The sequence below is a fragment of the Corvus cornix genome, chromosome 19, assembly GCF_000738735.6.
Source record: "Corvus cornix cornix isolate S_Up_H32 chromosome 19, ASM73873v5, whole genome shotgun sequence".
In the NCBI taxonomy this organism is placed as follows: domain Eukaryota; kingdom Metazoa; phylum Chordata; class Aves; order Passeriformes; family Corvidae; genus Corvus; species Corvus cornix.
The window spans coordinates 8,057,830-8,082,496 of NC_046348.1; the positions used below are offsets into that span (position 1 = coordinate 8,057,830).

Here is a 24,667-nt window from a genome sequence, read left to right on the forward strand (position 1 = left end):
TCTTACCATAAGAGATGCCTACAGCCTGTAGTGCACAGTACTTGCAGCAGGCTGGCTTTTGGAAAAGCCAGAAATTTTTGGAAAATTCCTGTCTTTTGGTTTCCATCCCTTGGCACACTGAGATCCAAGAGGAGCACTGCAATCCATGGTCTCTTTGAAAGCCTGTGCCGTAAATAAAAGTGCATCTGAACTCTGATTTTGTGGCTGCTTGAATTTCAGTGGGAGATCAGGATCCTGTGTATTTAACTGCAGGATTGGGCCTGAAAGGTGTTTTGCAAAAACCTCTTCCCTTCAGTCACATTCTCTCCTAACAACCCCTGATACAAACTGTGTTTGCCAGCGTTGCCTGACTGCGTTGTGTTGGAGATGTCCTTGTCTGAGGGGTAAATAAGAGTTTGAATAAACATCCTTTCAGTCTCTGACTTCCTTCCAAAGGAAATACAAACCTTGGATGCAGTGGCAGAAGAAAAAAAAAGTTAAGTCAAAGCAAGCCAGGAGGGGGTTTTTTGCTGAGTCCCTGCCCTCAGCTGTCCGTGCTGCCCTTGCAGGTGAGGGAGCACCTGGAAAGCTCAGCCTTGGCTTTCCCATCTCCTGTCAGCCAGAACTGCCCAAAAAATGGTTGGGAATCTTGTGTAGCCGCCTGATTCATGTGCTGCCCAGATTACTGGGGTTTACCATCAGCCTCCCCAGTCTCTTTTTTAGAGACCAGTGATCCAGGCAGGTTCCTAAAAGACAAGCTGAGGTTATCAGCCTTGGCAGATTGGGGTTTTTTTGGAGGGGATTTTTTGGGTTATTTACCAACTGAGCCCAGCAAAGAGCTTTCCCTGTCTTGTGGAGGAGCCTTGTGGAGAGCTGCACCTTCCCAGCTGTCCAGGAGAGGGGAGCCCAGCCTTGGTTTTGAGAGCAGGATAACGTTTTGCTGATATTTGATGGCGAGGGAGCGCTGCCAGCAGAGACAAATCTGGGTAGTGCTGCATTTTTGTCCCAGTCAGAAGAATCTAAATCCCAGTCTGACCCAGTGGGGAATATGGAGTGTGCAGCTATGGAAATGCGCTCTCCGTGCTCCCTGAGGAAAAAGAGACCTTAGGGATAGGAAGTCCAAAATTCTAATTGCAGATCCAGCTGCTGTGCTCCCTGTGATGGAGTCTCCTGTCCTGTCTGGGCTGGGATAATGTTTGGGATTACACTCCTGCCTACTGAGATGATGGAGCAGGGCTTTGAGGTGAGTTGTAGCTATGAGAAGGCATTTCAGTAAGAAATTTTCATGTAAGAGTAGCTTTTTATAGTCTATCAGCTTTTAAACTGTTCCCCAAGCAGTCTTGCTCACGTACACGTGTGTGAATAAATTAGCAGCAAGGTGTCTGAAAAAACAGATTCTGAGTCTAAAAATAAAGGCCATCAAATAGATGTGGCCCCACAAGGGTTATTTAAGCAGCTCTAAAGACAGGAATGCCCCCTTCTCCACAAAGCATAGCGTTTCTCGGTTCAAAGCATCTGCCTTTTTGAAATTTTGCCCTAGAATTTCCTCCAAATGCAAAAGCCTTAAAATAGTCTGGCTCATTTGGCTTCCCCTTCCTGGTGCGATATTTCAGTAAAATCTGCAGACAATGCCCTGAACCTCAGCAATTATCTCACTAATGGTCCTTTTATGGGAGGAAACAACAGCCGTGGGTGGAACATTCCTCTGTAGGGCGTAACAAAATTTTCCTTGGGAGTCCCAGACTTGGACTATTTTGGATGCCTTGGGAGAGGCTGGGAATGCAGGAGCTGCTGTGGTTCAGCTGTAACAGTTTCTAGGGAGCCAGCGCGATGCGATTTTTCCTCTGTGAGGTTTTTTTCTCAGAGCTGCTGCTGCTGAACCCAGAGTGTGGGCTGACCTTGCTGAGAGCTGCAGTCCAGTTGTGGCATAATTTCCTCTCTGCCCTAGGGTGTAGTATAAAAAGTTCCCATAGATTTTTCCACGGAGCGTTTAACGCACTCCGTACGGTTTGGTGTGTCACTCCTCAGCTGTGTTTATTGCTGGAGCTTCTGCATGGACTGCCTGTAATTTTTTTGACAGTTGCTGACATGCCTTTACTGGTTGTTTGGCTGAAGCTGCTTCACCTATCAGGCTTTTGTCCTTGTAATAAGTAGCCTCTGCATTTGCTGCTGGTTTAACCCTTGACAGTGTCTGTTCAACCAGGATGAGGTGCATGGGTGGGTAAAGGTGAGGTAGATTCAGCTGAAATCCATATTGGAAAGAATTGAGAGCCCCAGAGGAGTCCCAAGATCCCAAATGGATTTGAATCTGAATAAAGCCCAACAAACTTTTTTTCTGTTATCTCTGGTCCATCTTCCCTTTCCTGCCCTGTGCACACAACATGCCTAAATGACTGAAGTTGCATCAAGTAAGGACTGTGTTTCAAAGAAAAATGGGGTTTATTGCTTAATGTGTCTGACTCCATTAGGGTCTGGCTCAATTAGTGCTAGAACAAAGTTAGGTGTTAACTAGAAGAGCAAATGGATGTGCTTGGGCTGGGAAAAGCTTTGGATGTTTCTCATGGCTGAAGATACTGGCTGATAACTTGGATTGCTTTGGTTGGCTCCTTCTTTGTTTTGCTCCATGAAAACAGTGATATATATTTTCTTTCTCATAACTCCAGCAGTACAAGAGAAGGGATGGCAGCTGCTGTGGTCAAATAACATGAATATATCCTTGCTGTCCAGCCTGAGCCCAGACAGTTCAATTGGCCATCCCATCCTTTGGTCAGCCAGGGCTGTCCTTTCTCCTGGCATGGGAAAATGAACATCTGGGCTCTGCAGCTCTGGGGAGACTCCAACTGCCTGCCCTGCCCTGGGTGTGCTGCAGTGTCTGGCAGTGTTGAAGCCTGTGGAAGGAGGAGGCTGTGTCTGGCAGAGAAAAATGTCCACAGGTTGTGGGTTTGACAAGGTCATAGCTGGAAGTACATTAAATACTCCTTTGGTTTTTCTCTTCTTTAAATAGAGATCAGGAAACACTTTGGAGAATCAATAGAGGAAGGAAGGAGGAGATGAAGATGGACAGTGAGCACAGGAAGAGAGGGATGCAGGTGCTGCAGAGGGAAGTGGGAGTGGGGTCCTCTGCTGCTTTTCTGAGCAGTGTCCTGAGCCCCAGGGCAGCTGGTGGATGGTGACAGCCAGTCAGTGGCTTGTCCCCTTCAGCTTTGTGAGGGCTGGGTACAGGCAGTGTCAGCCTGGCAGGCCCTTGTGTGAGGGTGGCTTTTCAGGCTGCAGGTTGTGTTTCCCGCTGAGCTGAGGCAGTCAGTGCCTGCAGATCTCCTACCTCCTTCCTGCCATTTGTTTATTTATTTAAACACATGCTTACTTCCAGCAATCAAATTCCAGTCCTGCTGCCTTGGTCACAGTGCCCAGGTTTGGCTCACGTGGAAGGTGTTGATGTGCCCCTGCTGCTGGGACAGCGCTGACTGTCATAAGCTCTTAATAACTAATTAAACCTAAGTCTCTGAAATATTTGGGGGCTATTTGGTGTCACAATCCCTGATGTTGTAAGCACCATCTTTCAGTTCTATTCATTCTCTCCTGCCTGGCTAAGCTTTATCTCCTGGATTTTTTTAATGAATGCGTCATTATTCTGCAGTGTGAGCATAGGAAATATGACTTGTGTTAGATTTCAATGCCTTTTAAGATGGTGAATGGATTGGGGTTAAATATGGCGTTTTAAGCTGTGTGACTTTATATATTTTATGAAAAGTCGTGACACAGATTCTGTAAGGCTCCAGCTGAGTGATTAAAGTCCCATAATATTCTTTTGTAACCCATGAATAATAAGCAGGAGCTGAGCTGCCAAAATAAATCAAAAGTGAGTTTCATTCAGAGTCATTTCCCTAGTGAATTGTGACAGCTGGACAATGTCCTTCCCTTGTAGAGACACTGAGCTTGTTCTAGCCCAGAACACGTTCAGTGAACAGGGTTTCAGGTGAATGGCATGCCAGCAAGAAGTAGTGCTGTTTATTCTCATTCTGGCATAACTTTTGCCATCTGCTGCAAGGCAGAAGCAAGTCTGAGCTTGCTTGCCTTGTGCTTCAGTGGGGATGTGCCTGTCCTGCAGCCTGAGGCTGGGAGTGGGGTTGTGTTGGTGCTGGCAAGAGGCAGGTGCTGGTGTTGGTGGTGTTGAAGGCAGTGCAAGCTGCATTGTGACCAGTCAAGTGTGGGTTTGATGCCAACAAAGCAAGAAACCCAGCCTGAAAATAGAATTCCAACAGGGAGGAGATTGTGTCTCGCTGTGGATATTTAAAATTTTTTTTTTCCCTTTTTTGTCTTTTTTTGATGTTGTTGTCTCACATTATTGGTGTGTGGTCACGTTTATTCCAGCTGTGTTGCTTCCATGCTTACAGCAGGTAAATTGACAGCAATTCAGTTTGGAGGGTTGGAGGTTTGGTTGCTTGGAGGGTTCCTGGTGTGGTTGTCCTTTCCCCCTATTTATATTTGCCTTTAAGGTCTCAACCTGTGTTGGTTTTGGCTGGGGCAGAGTCCCATACTTGTGATTAAAATTAACTCTACTCCAACTCAAACCAGCATATGAACACGGATCTGAATTCACCTTGCAAAATCTGATGTCATTCAAGTTGTTGCTAAACTTACCCCCCACAGAAGTCAAGCTCTGCTGTTGCAGATGTGGCTCTGATACTGCAAATAATCACCGACTGCAGTGTGCAAACACATCAGTACACAAATCAGCAGGAGTCCCTCAGTCATTTGCAGACTTCCCAAGTAAATTTAATGTGCTTTCCCTCTGATCAAACAGACCCAGGCAGCTCCAGCATGGAGTGAGGGTGAGCAGCACTGCCAGGGGCACTCGGTTATCCAAGGCCCTGCAGGACAAGGTGTGTCCTGGGCACAGGGAGGTGCAGCAAACACCTGCAATCAGGGTGTCAACAGAGACTCACAGCTTGGCTCTTCTGAAATCGATAAAGAGAATAATGAGTGTCTGCACGGGGAGTTTTTGCTGTGTGATAATAGTGTTTAATGTTGGGTGTGGAGCAAGGCTGTAGCTGCTCACCTGCCAGTAGTAACCTGCAATGAGGTGATGATGAAGCTGAACCATGAGGGCCAAGCCTGATGAAGCTCCAGAGGCTTTACTTTCTAGGTTGTGCAACTCCCACAATTAAGTGGCCACACAGCTCTGGTGCAGATTAGGTGCCTGACTGTAAAACCCGTGTAAAATTACTCACTGGAGCAAAGCCACTCAAACCTCTGTCCCAGCACATCAGCACCTTTCTGGTGCTGCAGACGCCCCTGTGCAGGGCTGGGCGATGCAGTAAAAACTGACAGCTCAGAGAGGTGCTGGACCAGCCCAGGGGTGCAGTTCAGCAGTTAAGCTGCAAGGTTTTGACCAGAACTGCCTGGAAATCACCTCTCACTTCACCCTGTGTGTCTGACAGTGTTTGTGCAGCTGTTGAGAATGTGGGGTTTGATTTCCAAGCACAGTTTGGGGTTAAGTGAAGGGGCAGCTACAGCAATTTTAAGCTTCATGCAGTGTGGGATGTAATCTGCTGATAGAAAGTGTCCTGTGCAGCCTGAGTGGTTGGGATTGGAGCTGATGACACAAAACTGTCTCCTTCAGTGACAATTGTAGTAGTTATGTACTATTTACTGAACTCCCAGGGTAGAAATCTGCTAAAATCAAACCCCAGGGTGCTGAGCCCTTCAGGTTTGTCTGCTCAGGGAAATCAGCTGGCACTGTCCTGTGCTGAGACAAGCCCAGGCTTCAGCTGCAGTGGTTTATCCTTGGCTGTAAAACTTAAGGGTTTTCTCTGAAATGAAATCAGTCTGAGAATCAAAGTATATTTCCATCCTTTCTCATTCTGGAGGGACTCGTTTGTATGAGGTTTCAGGAGCAGAAATTGTGAGGCTGATTCCAGTGTGTGAGGGTTTCTTTGAAATCTCCACAGCTGAGGCTCCTCAGAGAATTGGGGATGGGAACTTATTTTTAGTTGTGGTCTAGATTTTCATTGATCTGAGCTGTAAGTGTGGCAGCAAATGAAAGCAGCATTAACATTGGGTATTCAAGAGCAGGGACCAGGCCAGAGCATTAAATTCTCAGCATCATGACCACAGCCCTATTTGTAACATTAAAAATACATTTGGATGCTGTGAATTTGGCAGATGTTAAGTGTCTATAAAACACTTGGTAGAGGGCAGCTTTCTGATGTGAATAACAACATTCAATTGAGCTATATATTGGCTAGAATCAAATAAAAATAACATGTTTCTAGCACAACAGCAGCAAGCAAATAGAAACCATGGAGGTATTTTAACCATTACTAGGGAAAAAAAAGAGTGTTAGTTCAGTTAATCCCCAAGCAAGGAAATTTCATCTGAAAATTTGCTTTTTCCCTCCAGTTCAGTGACATCTTCTAGGAACACAGAGGCCTCTTAATTCCTATTTGCATATTTCCTGGTATTGAAGTATTTTCTTGCACAAGATTCCTGATAGGATGCATGAAGAGGTATTTAGAAATTAACACACCCACTAATGAGCTGCTGGGTGATGGAGTGATGTGACAGCTCCGTACCTGGGCTGGGAGGGGAGGAGGAGGCTGTGTCCATCTGCAGCACTGCAGGGATTTGGAGAGACTGACTGTAATTCACTGGGCTGGTTTTTTTTGGCTGGAATAAATGTTGCTAACACTGTTTTTGTGTGTATGAATGTCAACCTGGTACTGTAAGTCACTGGAACATAACCTTTTAAAGAATGCATCACTTCCAAATTTAACAAACAAGTCATAGTCTGGTCCCACCTCTCGCTCGGGTTATTTTCTTCCCTCCTTTTGCTGCTTGGATGATCTCGTGTGAAAAGGTGACACAAGGAATGATGTGTGGTCTGACCTTAGGAGTTGCTTGGGATAATGCCAAGGAAAGCTGTTTTTTAGGCAGTCTCTCAGTGATTCATGATTTACCTCTGCTCCCTATTGTTTTACACCCGCGCCTTTGGAGTCTTTCCCTGCCGCATCTCAAGGTGAAGGAGGTTGCAGAGCTGTAGCCCATTCATGGGCTGTGTTTTTCCCTCCAACTTTGGAGAATGTGGCAAACAGCAGAGCTGCTCACTGGCTGCCCAGCTTACCTGGGCTCTGGCTGTGAGCTGGAGTTGGGTTTTCCACCTCCTGTGTGCGATGTCTCAGCTTTCTGCATTTCCTCTCTGCTGCAAACACAAGAGCTCCCACTGCATAAATACTGGGTGAGAAACAGGGATGGCTGAAAACACATCGTGGCCTTAAACTGGGGGATCCCCTTGTGTGTTCCTCTCCATGAATGGTGTTTTTGGAACTTGCTTCTGCTGGGAAGTGCCCGCAAGGCACCCCTGGAACCAGGACACACCTGGAACTGGGACACCCCACGTCCCCTGCTTCCCTCCTGCATCCAGGACGTGTGGGACACACTACACCACAGAAGGAGGAACGTGATCCGTGGTTGAAGCCTTGTACCACGCACTCTGTCTGGAGCCTCTCCCCCCATGGTTGGTCCTGCCCTCTTTGCTAAATTTACAGCTGTCAGAGCAGTTGGGAAGCCCGGGGTCAAACGTTCCGGAAAAAGCCTCGGACGCCGCTGACCGCTGGCTCTGCCTCTCGGCGGCCGAGCCCTCTCCACATCGTATTTCTCAGCTGGTGCTGGGACTCAGAGGTTGCATAAAGTTGAATAAATAATGCTGATGGGTTAATTGTAGCTTGCAGGCTCAGTTGTTGATTAGAGTCATATGGTGTTTTTGCAGTACGTTGCAACCTTCATTTCAACATCCTTGTTTCGTATAACCACAACAGATTATGTCTCCAGTCTCCCTATTTATTCATGGTCCTGTGCCCCCAGAATGAACTGCTGGTGGAGGAAAGGAAATGCAGTAACTTCACTCCTGGTTGCTGTTTGGGGTGTGTACATTTACATGTTTCCCAGTTGCACTGATGAGGAAACCAATAAATTAGTAATGCAAGGTGAACCCTGTGCCGGGCCACAGCTGGGAGATTGCTGCCTGTCATCCATCATGGGAACCAGATAGACTGGAATAAAAGCAATTCCTATCCTCTTGATATTGTTTTTCCTTAGAATTTCTGTCCAAAACAAACCTATTAATAAAATGGTAACAAAAGCAGTAAGAAAATCCTTTAAAAATTCATGATTCGCTGTTCTAGCAGGAGCAGAGTGTGAAGGGAAATGCATTTTTTCCAATACAGTGTAGCCTTCAGTGTGGCTGTCTTTTCCCCTCTTCTTTTTCACCTGAAAGAATAGTCATTAGTTACATTAATAAACTTCTATATTACACCTTGAGCAATTAAACCTACTTTCATGCCCTAGATGATGGAGGAGATCACACTTCTTTAATTCATCAAAGCACATGGTGTCTCATTTGTGTTTTTCCAGAGTTTTTAAGGAGGTAAAAGTGTCAGGACCAGTGATGACACCAGTTTGCCTTATTTTTAGCAGATTTAAGTGCTCGGGGACAGAATCCCATTTCCCTGCTCAGTGTTCCAGGGGCAGATTTTAGGTGGGGAGTTTGCCCACCCTGAGTTTGCTGCTTTCCACTGAGCAGCAGGAACAAATTCACCCACTTTCCTGGAAATGGTCTCTGCTCTTTTTTATCACAATATTATTAAATATCACCATCAGAAAAATAGGTTCTTTTGAAGAAGCTCTGACTTCCCTGGGATCATGCAGAAAAATTAGCATTTGCCATTAGTGCTGAAGCAAAGGGAAACACAGCAATTGGCACCTGTGAAGAATTTCAGGGTGGTTCTTTAATTTTGTACAGACCTGTCCAAAGCTCAGACTGTGCAGGACCATTGCTGCTTGCTTAATAACCCACTTGAGTAATGTGCGACAGGCCTGAGTACAGAGACAGAGCTAAAGATGTTGAAAGGAGCATTCTTTGCTTCTTTGCTTTGCACTTTATCCACAAGCATTTAAATGGAGGAGAAAATGTCATTCTTAAAGGTGACTGGTGCTCAAGGAGAGGCTGCTGGGGGTGTTCAGCCCTGGTGCAGCCACCCTGCAGCACATTTTTGTGTGTTCATGTCCCTCAGTGAACATCTGTCTGGCAACTCTGTGACACCAATCGATAAAGTGTTAACTTCCACATGATTCAGAAGATATTTCAGAGGAGACTTCCCCCCCCAGCCTCTGGAAAATGATTTATAAACCATCTCCAACTTTAATACTTTTATTATAACCCAGCTATATTCCAGCAAAAGCTGCTGGCAGATAGTTTCCTCATCCATTTCCAAATGAAGATGTGTTAAATTTATTTGCTGAAGGAACTTGTAGCTTGTGCTGTAACCTTGGTCATGGGACTGGATATAAAAACAGAGGGATAGAAGCCCACTTAACAGCGGGAAACAAAGTGGAGCTGGAGCTGGAAATGTTATCAGACTGGGAAGGCAAAACGTGTTGAATTACTTCAGAAGGCAAATTTTGGACATGTGATTTTGGACATGTGGCTTCGCTCACTGAATCCACGTGTGGTTCACACTGGTTGTGTGAGGTCAGGGTGTGCCATGGTTGTAATAAAAGGGACCAGGTGCCACAGAAAATAACACTAAAATCCAGGTGAGATCCATTTCCTGGGCTTGACCTCTTTACCTGCCAAACCTGTGCTTAGAAAGAGCCATTCCTGCTGCAGGTGGGTGGGAGGCTGAACTGCCCATTCCAAAGGAATCAGCGTCATGTTTTCCACCAGGATAATATCCTGCTAATTCAGCAAGGGGTTTAGGCAAGCACTCAGTGTTCTATATGTGCATTTTTTCTTTATAATTAATGAAGAGCATAAGGGTCTTGTGGAGGTTTCATTTTTCTGCTCTAAATATGCGTTGATCAGGAGTTCTACCTATTTTTCCACACTTAGTGTGTCAAAATATAATCCAGTAACCTTAAAGAGCTGCTTTCATAGAATGTCTTGATGAAATTTTGCCAAAGCACTATTGTAAAATGGATACTGAAACCCTGGCCCACTCAGGTTCAATATTCCAACATGGTACACTGACTTTTGTTGTGCTGATGTTTTCTTTGTAAGAAAGCTGCTCCCCTGCACTGCCCCAGCCCCAGGGACTGTTAAGAGCAACTGTGTATTTCTTAGAAAGGTGAAAACTGAATGCAGATTTTCTTTCCACTCTGACCTTGTTTCTTTTCCAGGCCCTGGAAGAAGCCCAGAAAGCCATTCAACAGCTCTTCGGTAAAATTAAGGATATTAAAGACAAGGCTGAAAAATCTGAACAAATGGTGAGCAGCACTTTCTTTCTGGCCTTTGTGAGGCAGAGGACACTGACTTCTCCTGTCAGTTTTTTGTTTTTGTCCTTGGTCCTGACTGGTTGGTAATTTCCTCCTGAGCCTGTGTTGAACCTGTAGTGTTCACAGGGCTGCTGAGCTGACACCTCCACAGTCCCAAAGAGGGGAGAGTGGCTTCTTCTCTCCTGAAAATGTTATTGCTGTGGCTTGATATTTAACCAGAATCCTTTTTCATTCACTAGGTGAAGGAAATCACCCGGGATATCAAGCAGCTGGATCATGCCAAGCGTCACCTGACCACCTCCATCACCACCCTCAACCACCTCCACATGCTGGCAGGGGGGGTGGATTCTCTGGAGTAAGTGTGGGTATTTTTGGTGGTGCTTTGACACCACTGCTGAGTTGTGAAGTTTGTGCAGTGTTCTCTATGGGTCTGTTACAGCTGCCTGGTTTTTTGGAGGGAATTTTGCTTCACAGTCTGGATTTCTGCTGGCAGATCCTTTCCGTGTTGCTGTGAGTGACCCTCAGCCTGTGTTGTTGTGTTTAATAGTTTGCAGCATTGATTGCTTGAATTGCTCTGTTGATCCTTGGTGATAAGGAATGAGTCTGGCTTCATTGAGGAGTAAGGCAGCCCATTAGGATTCCTAACTCTTGGGAATTTGGGAGAATTTTTATCAGTCTTGCATCTAAAAACTGCAATGAGTTTTGGTAAAGGTCTACTCTAGTTTTCTAGCCTGAGTTTAAGGAAACCTTACAGCTTGAACTGTGTATGAATTGGGGGTTAAATATTTCTAATAATCCATTGTGGGTTTTTTAATAGGCTTGAGGAACACACAGTCTAGGAAAATACAGTTTTTTACATGTTGCATCTGTGAAGTTGCACAGCCTGTTCTCAGTTTGTAGCAAATCCTGCACGAACGCCGGGTCATGAAGCGTTGAGAATAAAATTTTACTTAGCCTGCTGTCTCCACTGGAATGATCCTAAAGGATGACATAAAAACAAATTAACTTGATTTTCTTTTTTCGCTGTCAGTTTCCTGTGAAAGTTATTAACAGAGAAGTCAAGGCTAATGGCTTTTCAGCGTCATTCTCCTCCAGAGAAGCTTTAGCTCACACTTTGTGTGTAATGACGAATGGCTTCACTCAGGTCATTACAGTGAAATAACATTTACTGCCTCCGGACCCATACTGGGAAGCGGATGCATTCAGTAGTTTACATGTTCCTTGCCAAGTGTTGCTTTTGACATTTCTGGTTTTTTGAGGCATTGTTAGATGTGTGCCAGATTGGTTTATTTTAGCATGGGTTAAGAGAAATTTTAATGCTGCAGTGGAATGTTAATGAAGAGCTGTGTATTTTAGAAAAATAAATGTCAATAGGGACCAGCATGACCCAGTGGGGATGAAGTAACCTGTGGAATTACCACCCAGGATTTTCATTGAATCTGCCCTTGTAAATCCTTAATTTCCTCTGCAGGGCTATGACCAGGAGGAGACAGTATGGGGAAGTTGCCAACCTTCTCCAAGGTGTCGTGAATGTGTTGGAGCACTTCAACAAATACATGGGGATCCCTCAGATTCGACAGCTCTCTGAGAGGTAAAAGGTTCAAACCCATAGCACTTCCTTTCCTGCTGGGAAGGAAGGGTAAGAAATGTCTTAGGCAGATCCAGAGTCTCAAGGATGTGAAGTCTGGACATGGTCCTTGGAGCTTCTTTACAGCCAAAACAAACAGGTTAAAATGGGACAGAGTTTGCTCAAATCTGGAGTAGCCCATTCTGTTAAATAACAGTAATCAGTGGGGATGTAACTTGCTCTGTGCTTTTTACTGGCTGGCTTTTCATTTTCTTACCTGGAGGAACCTGTGGAAGTGCAAATTGTTCTGTGTGATCTTCACGTGCAGGTGTTTGTGGGGCGCCCTGAGGAGATGCCTTCTGCTCTGTTCAGCTCAGTGATGGGACTCAGCAGTCTGGCATGAAGCACAAACCTATTCATGCACGTGGTGATGTCTGGGGCCCCCTTCTGCCTCAGCTGCTGCTGAGCTGCTGTCAGCCTGCAGAGCCCCAGGGCTTAGACAGGCAGGATTTCTCCTTGTGCCTTTGCCAAACTCGGTTATTCCGAGCACCTTAAGTCTCTTCTGCCAAAACCTGCTCCCATTGCCCAGTTCTGCTGAGATTTGAGGCTTATAGCCAATCTTCTTCTGCTGGGCTTGTACAGTTTTGATTTTCTGAAGTAGAGTTACACTTTAATTTGGTGAGTTTTGGTGCAACTCCCATGGCAAGTCCCCACCACCCTCAGCAGTAGCAGGGGAAGGCTCAGTGGTCACTAAGCCACTATTTCTCCTTGGTCTTGGCTTCATTTGGGGTGTGACAGCTGGGAGTTGAGGGAACAAGGCCCTCCCTGTTGTAGGGGACATTGCTGTCCCTGCCTGAGGTGACTTTGCTCATTGCAGATGTACTGGAAGGAGTCTTCCAGGTACAGTAATTATTTTTTTTGGTGACTCCCTTTGCTAAGACAGCAGCTGGCTCCCTGTGTTGTTTAGTGATGGAAACAGAGTTTGAATGATTTGTTTGTAATGTTTTCATGTAAATCTGTTGGACTTTCTTTATGGTATAGATACCTCTTCCAGAAAGCACAGATGGAATCCATGAAACAGAGCAAAAGAAAAATGCTCTCTGGATCTAGAGAGAGAGATGGGGCCTTGTTTAACAAAGCATTTGACCATAAGCATTTGCTTAAATGAACATGAACATCAAGGAAATGTAAACATATGTCAGTGCTTTTCTGAGTTGAGGCCGTTGTCTATTCCAACGTTGTGCTCAGAGAGATTGCTTGCTTCATTTTCTTCCAGAGTGGTAATGCCCTTTGGGCAGAAACCTGCTGTCATTGGCCATTTTAAGGCCAAATATAAGTTAAGCCTTGGTCCAGAATTCTGGCTCTTTTCCCCTTTCTGGTGGATGATTATTTAATACTTTTGTAGTTGCTGATTGTTACAGAAACCAATTCAAGCTCGTGCTAAAAGGCGTGGTGGTTTCGAGTCACACCAGCGAGACTGGCAAGGACATGGAGGAAAACTTCTTTTGTTTTATTCTGCCTTCAAGATAAGGATCTGAAAAGCTCGAGAAAGTCTGTTCCTCCTATTTTTAGAATTGCCTCGGCAGGGTTTTCCTTCCAGTGTTTATACAGGGCGAGCTGCACCATCTGGTAGTGATAGAGGAGGCTGCTTGTGGGGTGAAAGGAGCTGCTCTGGGGTGCTGCTGGGAGCTCCTTACTGCTCCACATCCAGGCAGAAAATTCTTACAGGGAGGTCCATGGCACCATAATTCTGCGTTTGGAGTTTGACTCCATGTCTGTGTGCTAGGGCCTGGTTTGGAGTTGATTTTTCTCTCTCTTTTGCTTGGAAATCCTTTCGTGATTCATGAAACATCAGAGGAAGTTTGCCTGGCTTCTTGCAGTGATATTTTTAGACTGTGAAATTGCTGGGGTTTGATATCTCATGGATTTGTTTTAATGGTACAAGTGAAGCCTCTAGGATGTTTGGGAAGGCAAGAAATGCTTTAGTAGATGTTGGCACAGACCTGTGACAGTAACCAATGTCTGTTATATACAATAAGCCCATTATACACACTGCTAAACGAGCAGATTCTGTTGCTTTCTGAAATAAAAAGCCTCTTTTTTCATGGTGTGAATGGAGTGAAGCCAAGTATGAATGGGAAACCATGGGAAGGAGAAGTGCCTGCTCGGTGGTGTTGGATGTGCTCTTTTCATGGGGTATTCAATTTAGGTTGCTGTTTCTGGATGCTGTGAGAAGTAATGATGTGTTTTTAATGCTGTTTTCCACCTGTTCTGTCCCTTTGAAGATAACCAAACAAAAATCCTGTAATTATTCGTTGGAAACCTGGACTGAACTCTCAGTTAGTTGGCTTCTTGTGCTGATCCTGTTGAGTATTGATGTAAAAATGTCACAGTTCGTATCCAAATGTAAATATTTTCCTAAGAGTGTTCCTAAAACAACTTCTAATGCGGTGCATTGGTAGCTGTTGTAGTAAACAGGAATATTTTCTTATCTCCCAATCCTCTGCTGTTTTCTGTCTGTGGAGGGAGGCACAATTAGTGGTCCCAAACCCACCCATAAAAGTGGTCTTGCAGGCCTAGCAGATAGTGGAAAAAAGCCTGGAAAGTATTTAGGAGAAAGATAATTATAAGTTTGCCACAGGAAAGCAGGCTGGCTCAGCCTCTTTTTATCTCAGCAAGCTGCCAGGCGTGGTTTAAGATTTCTGGTAGCTTTGGCTAAAGGAATTGTGGTTTCTAGTAATTGAATGTCATTTGAAACATAGCAGTGGGTTTTCTTGTTTTTATTTTTTAAAGGCGGGGGAAACGGAGAACAAAAGCCACTGATAATAAAATAAAAGTCAGAGGAACAGAAATCATTAATAGCTGGATAACCAGAGGGTTTGGCAACCCCAGGAAAAGGCAATTCCCTGCTGTGTGGGATGCAGGATGGCTGCTGGGATATCCCAGTGTGTTTCTGGGGGAACCTGCCCAGGGAAAAAAGCCTTATCAAACCCACCTGAGGCTCTGAGAGATCCTAAATCTCTTATCTGGGCTTGCTGAGCCAATTGACTTTGTGCAAGTGGTTACACACACACACTCAGGCACACGCAGAGAGCTCCTTCAGTGCTGAATGTCGGGGCTTTTATCTCTGCAGTTTCCACTGCATGGGGAATATTCCGAATTACTGAAAAGCTGGCAGCTTTTCACAGGGGCAGTAATCTCCACAGGCTAAAGCAAGTGCCCCCTGTGTTTTCTGCCTGAGGTAGTTGAGCTCTACAGAGGTGGCAGAAAGGTTTTCTTGCTTCTGGGTGCGTGTTCATAATTGTGAAAATAATTGAGTGTGTCTGTGTGTGTGGTTATATAAAAAGTGATATTTACTGGGAGGGCACTGGGGCTCCCTGTCCTTGCTCACACACACCCCTAAACTTTTGGCTACTTGAATGGCTCTGCCTTGTCCCTCTCTTAGAAAATATGAAGGAAAAAAAAAATTTTCAAACTTATTCTCCCTGTCTGCTTTTGAGAGATTTTTTATGCAGGACCTATTTTTTAAAAAATATGTATTTTTAACATCCTACTTGAGCAAGTCATTCCTGCAAGTTTCTTAATTTAAGGATACGAGAATCCCCATTAAGACTATCCTTAAGTACTTTCCTGAATCAGAGCCTAAAACAACAAAGCTTGTGGACAGGGCTTTTAACTGCTTGACAGAGGCTCTTTTAAATTTGTTGAGTCTTCAGGAATCTGGCTGCTGCTCTTTTCAGTGCCTCCACTGTGTTGCACTGCAGCTGTTGTCAAATAGAAAGGTCCCCACAGCCACTCATAAGGAAAGAAGTATCACTGCTAACAGCTTCCAGTTGTTTATACAAACTCATTAATTTCTGTGACTCCTAATTCTACACACTTCTTGTTTCTTGATTATTTGGAAGATAAAAATTTTCAATCTGTGTTCAGTGTCTTTTTTTTTTTTTTTTTTGGCTTTTTTCCCCCCCCTTCTTTTCCTGGAGAATCAAAGGGTTTGGTTCTGCAATGCTTTCTCACATGAACTGCAAGTGCTTTCTTGTAGAATTGAAGTAGGAGTAAACCTGTAGCTGAATCCTTACTGATTAAACTTCTCACTCTTATCTAAATGTATATGAGAATTCCTTTTGTTTCCCAGTTATGAAGTTGTTAACTGGGGATCTTTACCTGGAAGAGCAGAGGAGTTTCTGAACATTCCTGTGAAGCAGAGAGCTTAAGCAAGAATTATGTTTGACATTGCAGGCAGGAAGCTTTTCCAACAAAATCCCTGTAAATAAATCCTGGGGAAGGCAGGTTGTACATCCAGTTAAATCACAGATATAAAGTTATATTTCAGCCATCACTATTAAAGGACTAGAATTTTCTGCTTTTGGCACCATGAAAGAATCCAGCATTGTCAGATCATCTCGTAGGTTTTTGCTACTAATGGAACTCAAATGGGAAGATTAAAGAAGCAGATCATCCCTTGATAAGGTGGAGGAGCCTTAAACAAGCATGAAAAAAATTCCCAAGTCTTCTCCCCACAGTCTGAGCAAACATTTTCACAACAGTAAATGTCGCCAGCCTTGCTAAAGTATCAATCTCAGTGGAAAAATCCACTGCTTTGAGTGATCAGTTTAGCCCTGAAAGCATTTCCAGTATAATAAAAACTGATGGAAGAATTCAAGGGCTGCAGAGGGATATAAGTGCATCAGTGTTTGCTTTGGCACTTTCTAGTGTGTGTAGGCATTTCCATTTCCCTAGAAGTATCAATTAAGCTGTATTGACTTTTATTTCTGGAAATTGGAAGCTTTCTTCTCTCAGCCAAATAAAGAGCAAGGTTGTGGTTTATTCTGCTCCCGTTTCATACCTTTGCTCTTTTGTGCTTCTCTAAGACATGGAGAATTTATAGGCTAAAACTGCTGCCAGCAGTATTCATTTAGAAGTGGATCAGTACACCTGGAACTGTGAAAGGTTCATGGTGAAGATTGAGACATTGTGAAGCTTTTTACGTGTTGGAAACATATTTCTGTTGCAATGCGATCAATGTAAATGAATTTAAATGTAGATCACACTGGCATTAAAGGAACCCTGCTGATTTCTCAGCTGATTAACTGGTCCTTATTGAAATACTAAATGGCAGCAGGGCAGGAGAATCCAGGACATGTTCAGCTGCAGCTGAGGGGTCAATGCTGTGGAGAGTTGTCATTCAAGGAGCAAACACTCCCAGTTTTGACACACAGACCTTCTTAGTGTGGATGTTTCCTCTTCAGCATCCTTTGTATCCCTTCCAAACCTTCATGCAGCTGTTGGTGTCTCAGTCACCTGGCAGTGATGTTTGCAGGCAATGGGACAGGGAGGTTGTTGAGCCACTACCAAAGCCCTTTCTGTGTCCCCCTCAGGGTGAAGGCAGCACAGAGCGAGTTGGGGCAGCAGATCCTGGCTGATTTTGAGGAAGCCTTTCCTTCTCAAGGTACAAAGGTAAAGCTCTCACTTTCCCTCTTCCTCCCACTGAAAAGTGTCACTGAAAGCTGTTCAGCATACTTGGTGTTGGATCTAGTCTCATTTTTCCTCTCGATTTAGTCTCTGCCTGTTTCAGCAGTTCCTTTAGAAAGCAAAGGGTGGTTTCTCCTCGTTCCTGTCAGGAATGTGGGAGGGAAGTGCCACCCTTCCCCTGTCACACTGCACACAGCTACTGCAGAGAGGGCTGCAGCCAGTCAGGGAATGCCCCACTAATTCATGTGGGGGAGCCCCAGTGGGATTTCCTTGGGGTCTCACCCAGTCCCTGGGTATTTGTTTGTCACAAAAATTTGTGTTTCGTCCAGAGGAAGCCAAGCACAGGCTGGCTGTTGATGCAGTGCCACCAAGTTTGTTTCTGGTTTACTCAGCACAGATACAAACCATGGCTGGGGCTAAGGCACCAACTGTGCTTCCCCAGCATTGTGCATCCAAACATTTGCAAACAGCAAGGGGAGTAGGTGTGAATTTGAATTTACTTCCAAGGAAACACAGGTTCTGTCTTTCAAAGTATGAACTCTGCTTGTTTCTTCATCCAGCTGACAAGTACAGGAATGAGGAAACTCTTTGGAACAGTTGGTGAAGGGCAGATCTGTGTCCATGTGAAGCAGCACCAAAACAGCCTTTTTTAAAAGAATGTTTCTAAATTTTCTGTCTTTACCATGGAAGAACTTCACGGCCAGTGAAATGGAAGCAGCTCAGTTTTCATCCAGCAGAAGAAAGATGCAGCAATAAATGAAGAGTAGCAGCAGCAAAGGGAATAATAGGAAAGGATAAACCCAAGATAACCTGAATGCAGTACAGTTTACAATCACCCATTCAACTTCTTTAACCTGAAATCATTTTCTTCCTGTTTATTTTGACAGAGGACTGGTGGGCCCAGCAATGTCCTACGTGATGCCTGCCTGGTAGCCAACGTCCTGGATCCCAGGATCAAACAGGAAATCATCAAGAAATTTATTAAACAACATCTCTCGGAGTATCTGGTCCTTTTCCAGGAAAATCAAGATGTAAGGGAAGCTTAGCAAGCTACATTTGGATTTCACATTTTGCTCTGCTGGCGTTCCCAAAATTCACGCTTCCACAGGTTCCTGTGGTGAAAAGTTTTAATCCCAAGGGCTTGGAAACTGATTGTGGGTGTGATCTGGAGTGGCTGATGAGCTGTGAGTCGGTGTTATCTCTGCCAGGATGGCTTCCTCCCACCTTAGACCTCAGTTTCTTATATCATCACTAGAAATGTTTTCTCCCCTCATGTAGAAAAGAAATAAATTCATGTTAGGTTGATTGCCTGCCCTGCGAAGGGTTGAAAAATGAAACTCTGAAAATTGCAAACCCAACACCACCACCCCCAAACAAACAAGGAACACCCTAAAATGCTTAGATATCTGAGGGGGAGGGATTTCTAGGAAGTTAATTATCTTTGTATCTAATTTTTAGGCTTCCTGTCCTGATGCTAACAGCTTTTTAAAAGTTTACCATAACCTTCTTGAATTTGGAGAAAAAAACCCCACACAAACCAAACTCGCCTTTAGATCAAAATGTATTTTATCAATTTCAAATGTTTGACATAGAATAGAGAAAGGCTAAAATGCCTAAGTTTAAATAACATTTTTCCATCAAAGATTTCTGGATTAATCTTTCTTCTTTTTGACCAGAAAGCACAATTATTGAGGGGAAAAATCCCATCATGCTCAGGTTGTAAGAATTTTAGTTGGAGTTTAAATGTGAGTTGAATGTAAGAATCCAGGAATTCCTGCACTCTCGTCCCACTGTTGACTTTAACCTCTCTGTCTGTGAAACAAAGAGGGTGGGATCAAATGAAATATTATTGGATTGAGTTTTCAATAATCTCTGCATGATTTAGGAGTACTGTTATCCTCATTTTCAACAGAACTTGCTCTCTTAATTCGCACAAGAGAGGATTTTCAGTCTGGCATGTGTTTAAGCACTTGGAATCCCAGAATCATTTAGGTTGGAAAAGACCTTTAAGATCCTCGATTCCAACCATGTCCAAGCTCAGCGCTAAACCCTGTCCCTAAGTGCCACATCCACACACCTTTTAAACCCCTCCTGGCATGGTGACTCAGCCAATTCCCTGGGCAGCCTGTTCCAGTGCTTCATAACCCTTTCAGTGAAGAGATTTTTCCTAATATCCAATCTAAACCTCCCCTTGGAGCATTCAGAGGATATTAATAGATGTCCAATCAGCTCTGATGGATCGCCCGAGCTCCTCTGCAGAGCAGCAGCAGCACAGTTCTTAATATTAGCAACTGCTGCTGCTAAAGATGCTGTTGATGCTAAAAAAAAGTTGTTGTCCATGGGATTCAGGTGGCCTGGCTGGATAAGATCGACCGGCGCTACGCCTGGATCAAGAGGCAGCTGGTGGATTACGAGGAGAAGTACGGGCGCATGTTCCCGGCGGAGTGGTGCATGACGGAGCGCATCGCCGTGGAGTTCTGCCACGTCACCAGGTGAGCCCCACGCAGCTCCTGCTGCCTCCCAGCACGCCCAGCTTCCTGGAAATAAAAGGCTGGCTTGGCTCCTGCCACACTGATCCATGTCTAATGGCAGGCCGCAAAATATCTCTGCGGAATTGTCGGTGATTTAAAGGGAGCGAGGAGTGAAAACCCCAAGAAGCGTCGCTAAAACGGGGAGAAATTGAAGCGATGTGAAAATCAATTTTCAGTGTAACAGAGGTAAAAATCAGTAGTATTTCAGGCCAAGTGGAGTAGCATGAGCTGACTGTGGTGTGTGTGCCTCAGGCCAGGCTCTTTGCCAGCCAGAGACAGGGAAACAGAGGAAGGTGCCAGGTGGAGTCCCAGTAGTACCATTGCCTTTATTCTGGGACCCCAGTGCTTCCCAAGGCTGGATCCTGAGGGCTTTCCCAACTGGCTGCTGCTAGGAGATGGGGTTCTATTACCCACAGAGCTCAGAACAACTGTGGTTGTGTTTGAAACAGGATCTGCAAAGCAGTTTTATGTTAGAGAGCCTCTTAGGAATTAGCCTGAATTTTGTGATGAAAGTGTCTGTGGGGAATGGACTGAGTTCCAGTGTTAGGTTTCAGATCTTTATAGAAAACCACATTTGTTTTTTCTATATCCCCTCTCTCTTGCAGGGCAGAGCTCTCTAAGATCATGCGCACGAGGGCGAAGGAGATTGAGGTGAAATTGCTTTTGTTTGCAATTCAGAGAACAACCAACTTCGAAGGGCTCCTGGCCAAGCGCTTCTCAGGCTGCACTCTTGCTGATGGCACAGTGGTAAGGGGATTTCTGAAGAGCAATCCTTTACTCAGCAGCTTTCTCAGGAGAAAGAAACCCTCTCACACATAGCTCAGGTAGTGGAGACTACAAAAGGTGTCACCTGCAGCCTCTCCTTGCACTGGGTGTTTAATGTGACTCTGCTCAGTGCCCTGTAGCTGGAAAAGTGGTTTTTGGTTGTGTAGACTGTAGAGAAGATGGCACAAGGCTCACAAGAATAAAAATACAGTGCTTGTGTACTTTTTTTGGTTCTCCTGGGGCCCTGTGCTGTTTGAATCCACATAGCTATGGAGAACCACGGAGTGATTATGGTGTAGTAACTGCCTTGTAATGTTTGTTCTCTACGTGTCAGTGACACGTTAGAGCTAAAAGTCCCCTCTTCTCTTCCTTTCTGGTTACCACACACTCCCCACATGGTGCCGGCTTTCAGTCCCACATTGTTGGGTCACTCTGGCTTACAGGGACATTGGTAGCTTCTGCTTTGTCTCTTTTGGTAAATTGTAAAGGCAGAACCAAGGGAAAAAACTCAGGGAATATCTCTGGAGCCATCTCTGAGCTTTTCCTGCCTGGAATCTCAGCCCAGAGCTCTGTCAGCCAAGTGCCCTGGGAGCACAGAGCATGTGTGGCTCAGAAGCCACTCTGGTTTGAGGTTGGCTTCCCTGTCCAGCTGGTGTCTTGAAGCCTACTTGGATGTGATAATTCAGCCTCCAAGGAAAGCCTGCTGGACCCATTTGTCATTTGCTGTGGGTGCTGCTAATTAAAAAGGGAAGTCCTGGAAGGTTTTTCCTCCTGTCTGAATTTAGATCTCTCAAGAATATGGCTTTATTTTTTCTGACAAATTTCAAACAAAATTTGCAGCTTTAATTAAATTGGCTTCACTGGGTTGTTATAAGTGAGGAAAACAGAAGGGGAGGGTGTGGTTTCAAATGACAGAAAATCCCATGTTTCCCCCTTTGTGACATGCCTAGAGGCTGTGCCACTCTGGCTGTCATCATCTGCCCTGTTTCATACCCAAAATGAAGGCCACCATTATAAATAGCTGGCTGGTGAGTGCAGAGGGGGGACAAGCAGTGGGAGCAGCAATTTGGGGTTTATTGTAGGTAAGGTTTTGAAGCTGCTGTTGTGGTTTATCCCAGCGGAGACCACACGCTTTGGAGTGGGGTTTGGGAGAGTGGAAATGTGACACTGGTCAGAATGGCCCTTCAGGGAGGATTCAGGCAGTGTGGGTGCAAACAGAGCAGGGGCTGAGGAATGGAGTGTGCTGGGGAGGGATGGAGAGGGAGCCAGGATCTGATCACCTCTGTTGGGAGGAGGAAAATTGCTGGGCAAAGCTTTGAAGGGCTCAGGAAAGCAAAACATGGATGCAGCTGTGTGCCAGAGGGCACAAAACTGCCTGTTCTCTAAGAAGCTTCCTCTTTTCCAACAGAAGAAGCCAGAAGTGCCACCTCCCTCCACCAACCCCTTTCTGGAGGATGAAACTGGGGCAGAGACAGATGAGATTGTGATCGAGAAAAGTGATACGGACAAAGTAAGTCTTTGAAGTTCTCAGTTGTCAGCAAGGCAGCCTCTGTCAGAATCTCCTGTGGGGCCTAAGCTTTTCCCATCCCATTGATTTGAAAAGTTTGTTTTCACAGCAATTAATTTAGTGCAGTTTTGATCCTTTGTGCAGCATTCAGGCTCCCAGTACGACCATGCTTTGCTCTGGCTCACTTCACTGAAACCAAAGCAATCTTTATTCCAGTTAATAGTGCGGAGACAATCCTGCCACGTGAGAGTGAGTTGGATTCTGTTCTAGCCTGTACAGCAACAGCTCAAATGTAACTACAGGATTTCTGTCAAAGCAAGATGAAATAGCTGTTTGGGTTTTCAGATCCCCAAAGAAGCTCCTCTACAAACAGTTGCAATTCATATTTTGCCCTGTCAGCCAAGCAAACTGTCTGGAGTCACCAGGCAACTCACTGGACTTTCAAGTGTCACCTTTAGATTTTTCACTCCAGATAAATCACTTCTGGGATTTTTATCTTTACACTGCTTTTCATCCACTACCTCTGCAAAGCAGGCAACACCTAACTGCTTGTACCAGCACAGGGCTTCCAAAGCCCTCTGCAAACATTAAAGGGTGAATGGTAAATGCAATTGTTTTAATTGGCACCAATATCAAAGGCTGTATTTTTTATGCAGCAGATGGAGGTTTTGTAAATGTTCAGTTGTGAGTTACTTGAGGCTGGTACTATCTTCTTATTTAGGGGATTTACAACCCTGTAAATGGACCATGTACAGGTGTATCCTGATCGGTGACCAGGGCCTCAGGACCTACTCAAATCCATGCCCCTGGGGAGATGAGGAGATGGTAGCTGTCCACCAGCACAGTCTGGTGCACTGCATCCCCTCCAGATTTTCACGTGAGCAGGGCAGCCCCTCTGCCTTCATCCACAGCCATAGTCCTGAAGCAGAATGATTTAAGCAAAGTTTTGCTCTTTTCACTAAAATACAGCTTGGACAGTTGGTATTGTGGGGAGTTTATCAGTGAGACAGAGATTGGGAACTTGGGGAGACACTTCCGCCGCATTTTTGCTTTCCGATATCTCACGGCTGGAAGGTTGGTGTTAGGAGGTGGTGTTAGGAGGCAGGTGAAGAGATAATTGCAACAATTAGGGCTGGGTTTATTGAACAGCAGAATGCAGCAGCTCAGGAGCTTCTGAGAGAGGAATTGCTGTGCTCTTTGTACCTGGGGTGGCTGTTGTGAAGCCATCCATGGAGATATCCCTGGAAATGGTGTTGGTGGTGAGGTTGCCCTCTCCTTTTGGGAATGCCCTGTGTCAGTGTCACAGTGCTGGGCTCTGCTGCCCTGCAGCCTCCTGTGTGCCAAGTGGGCTCCAAGATTTCAGTGTCACAGTGCCAGCAGCTGCTGGGTCATTCTGAGAGTCTGGAAGTGCTGCAAGTCTCATCTGCTGCTGTCACTGCATGAACAGCAGAAGGGACACAAAGTGTTGAAGGGTTTTCAGTGGAAGAGCCCTTCCAAGACACCAGTCCTGAGAATTCAAGACTCTTGGGAATCTAAGAGGGAGCACAAAAATTTTGGGGGGGAAATCCATGCTAAAAAAGCACCTCTTTTGGTAATCCTAGCAGTTGGATTTAATCTGTTTACTTTGGATAGTAATGAAAGGAAACTGGGCCAGCTGCAGACCTCCTTACTGTGACAACAGTAACCTTTTATTATTTCCATCAAACTCAAGGAGGAAATAGCTTAAACATCTGCAGCTTTTGGACAGGGTTGCACACTCAGAAATACAGCTTCACTGCTACTGTTAAAAGATTTAGTATTCCCTGCACCAGCCATGCTGGGAGCAGCGTGATGCAGAGATGCACAGAGAGCCAGGCCTGCTTCAGGAGCTGGCTCTTCCAGCCTGGTAAACATGGTGAATCTGCAGCCTCGTGCTGGCACTGCCATGCCAGGGACTTGGCAAATGTGAGGTTTCTGTGGTTCCCAGCCATTGCTTTCCTCCCAGCTCCAGTGAGTGTGTGCATCAGGCAGAAATGGGCACTGGCAGAGGGATTTGGGTGGAGGATGCCCAGGTTCTGTCCCAAGGCTGTTAAAACTTACATTCTTCTCTTGGTGATGCCAGGCTCATAGAGGTGGTCTGGCCTCCATAAAACCATTTCCTCACTTTAGGTTTGCAGCCATAAGTTGAGATTCGTCGTCTGGGGTTGAACTATTGCTGAGAAATGTTTGCCCTGTCACACTCTGGTAGTTCTGCCACATTCTTAGTGCCAACTCCTCTGTTGTTTAGGAGAGAAAGTCCTTTAGGCTCTCTCATTTTGCTGCTTTTGTTTGGCTTTTATTGCACTAAAAAAAAAAAAAATCAGCTGGAAAAATTCATATCTTCATTGGCTGGGAGCTGATCTTGGCTTTTTGTGGGGAGAGAAGCAAGAATTCCATTCCAGAGTCACTGCAGCGCTCTTTGCAGCCAGTGAAAAGTTGCTGGTTTGCTGGGAAGCAACAAGAGAAATTACCTATCAGTAAAAAATAATAACAATCTAGCTGTAGGGCAAAAAGGAGCTTAAAGACCCTGCCCAGCCTGGTGCTTACACATGCACA

The 24,667-nt window shown here is 45.1% G+C and overlaps 1 protein-coding gene across 3 annotated transcripts in view; it reads left to right on the top strand.

Moving 5' to 3' along the window:
* The window catches only part of VPS53 (VPS53 subunit of GARP complex), a 61,459-nt gene that overhangs the window by 7,312 nt on the left and 29,480 nt on the right, over positions 1-24,667 (top strand). Inside the window, exons 1-9 of one of the 3 annotated variants that reach the window (XM_019287633.3) lie at positions 1,142-1,222; positions 10,156-10,242; positions 10,491-10,606; positions 11,723-11,842; positions 17,197-17,275; positions 18,178-18,321; positions 19,640-19,782; positions 20,427-20,568; positions 21,995-22,096. In XM_019287633.3, coding sequence (XP_019143178.2) covers positions 1,172-1,222; positions 10,156-10,242; positions 10,491-10,606; positions 11,723-11,842; positions 17,197-17,275; positions 18,178-18,321; positions 19,640-19,782; positions 20,427-20,568; positions 21,995-22,096 — 984 coding nt within the window. In that variant the 5' untranslated portion in view covers positions 1,142-1,171. Of the gene's footprint in view, positions 1-1,141; positions 1,223-10,155; positions 10,243-10,490; positions 10,607-11,722; positions 11,843-17,196; positions 17,276-18,177; positions 18,322-19,639; positions 19,783-20,426; positions 20,569-21,994; positions 22,097-24,667 lie in introns of those variants that run through there. The other 2 variants (XM_039562904.1, XM_039562905.1) reach the window with 2 other exon arrangements.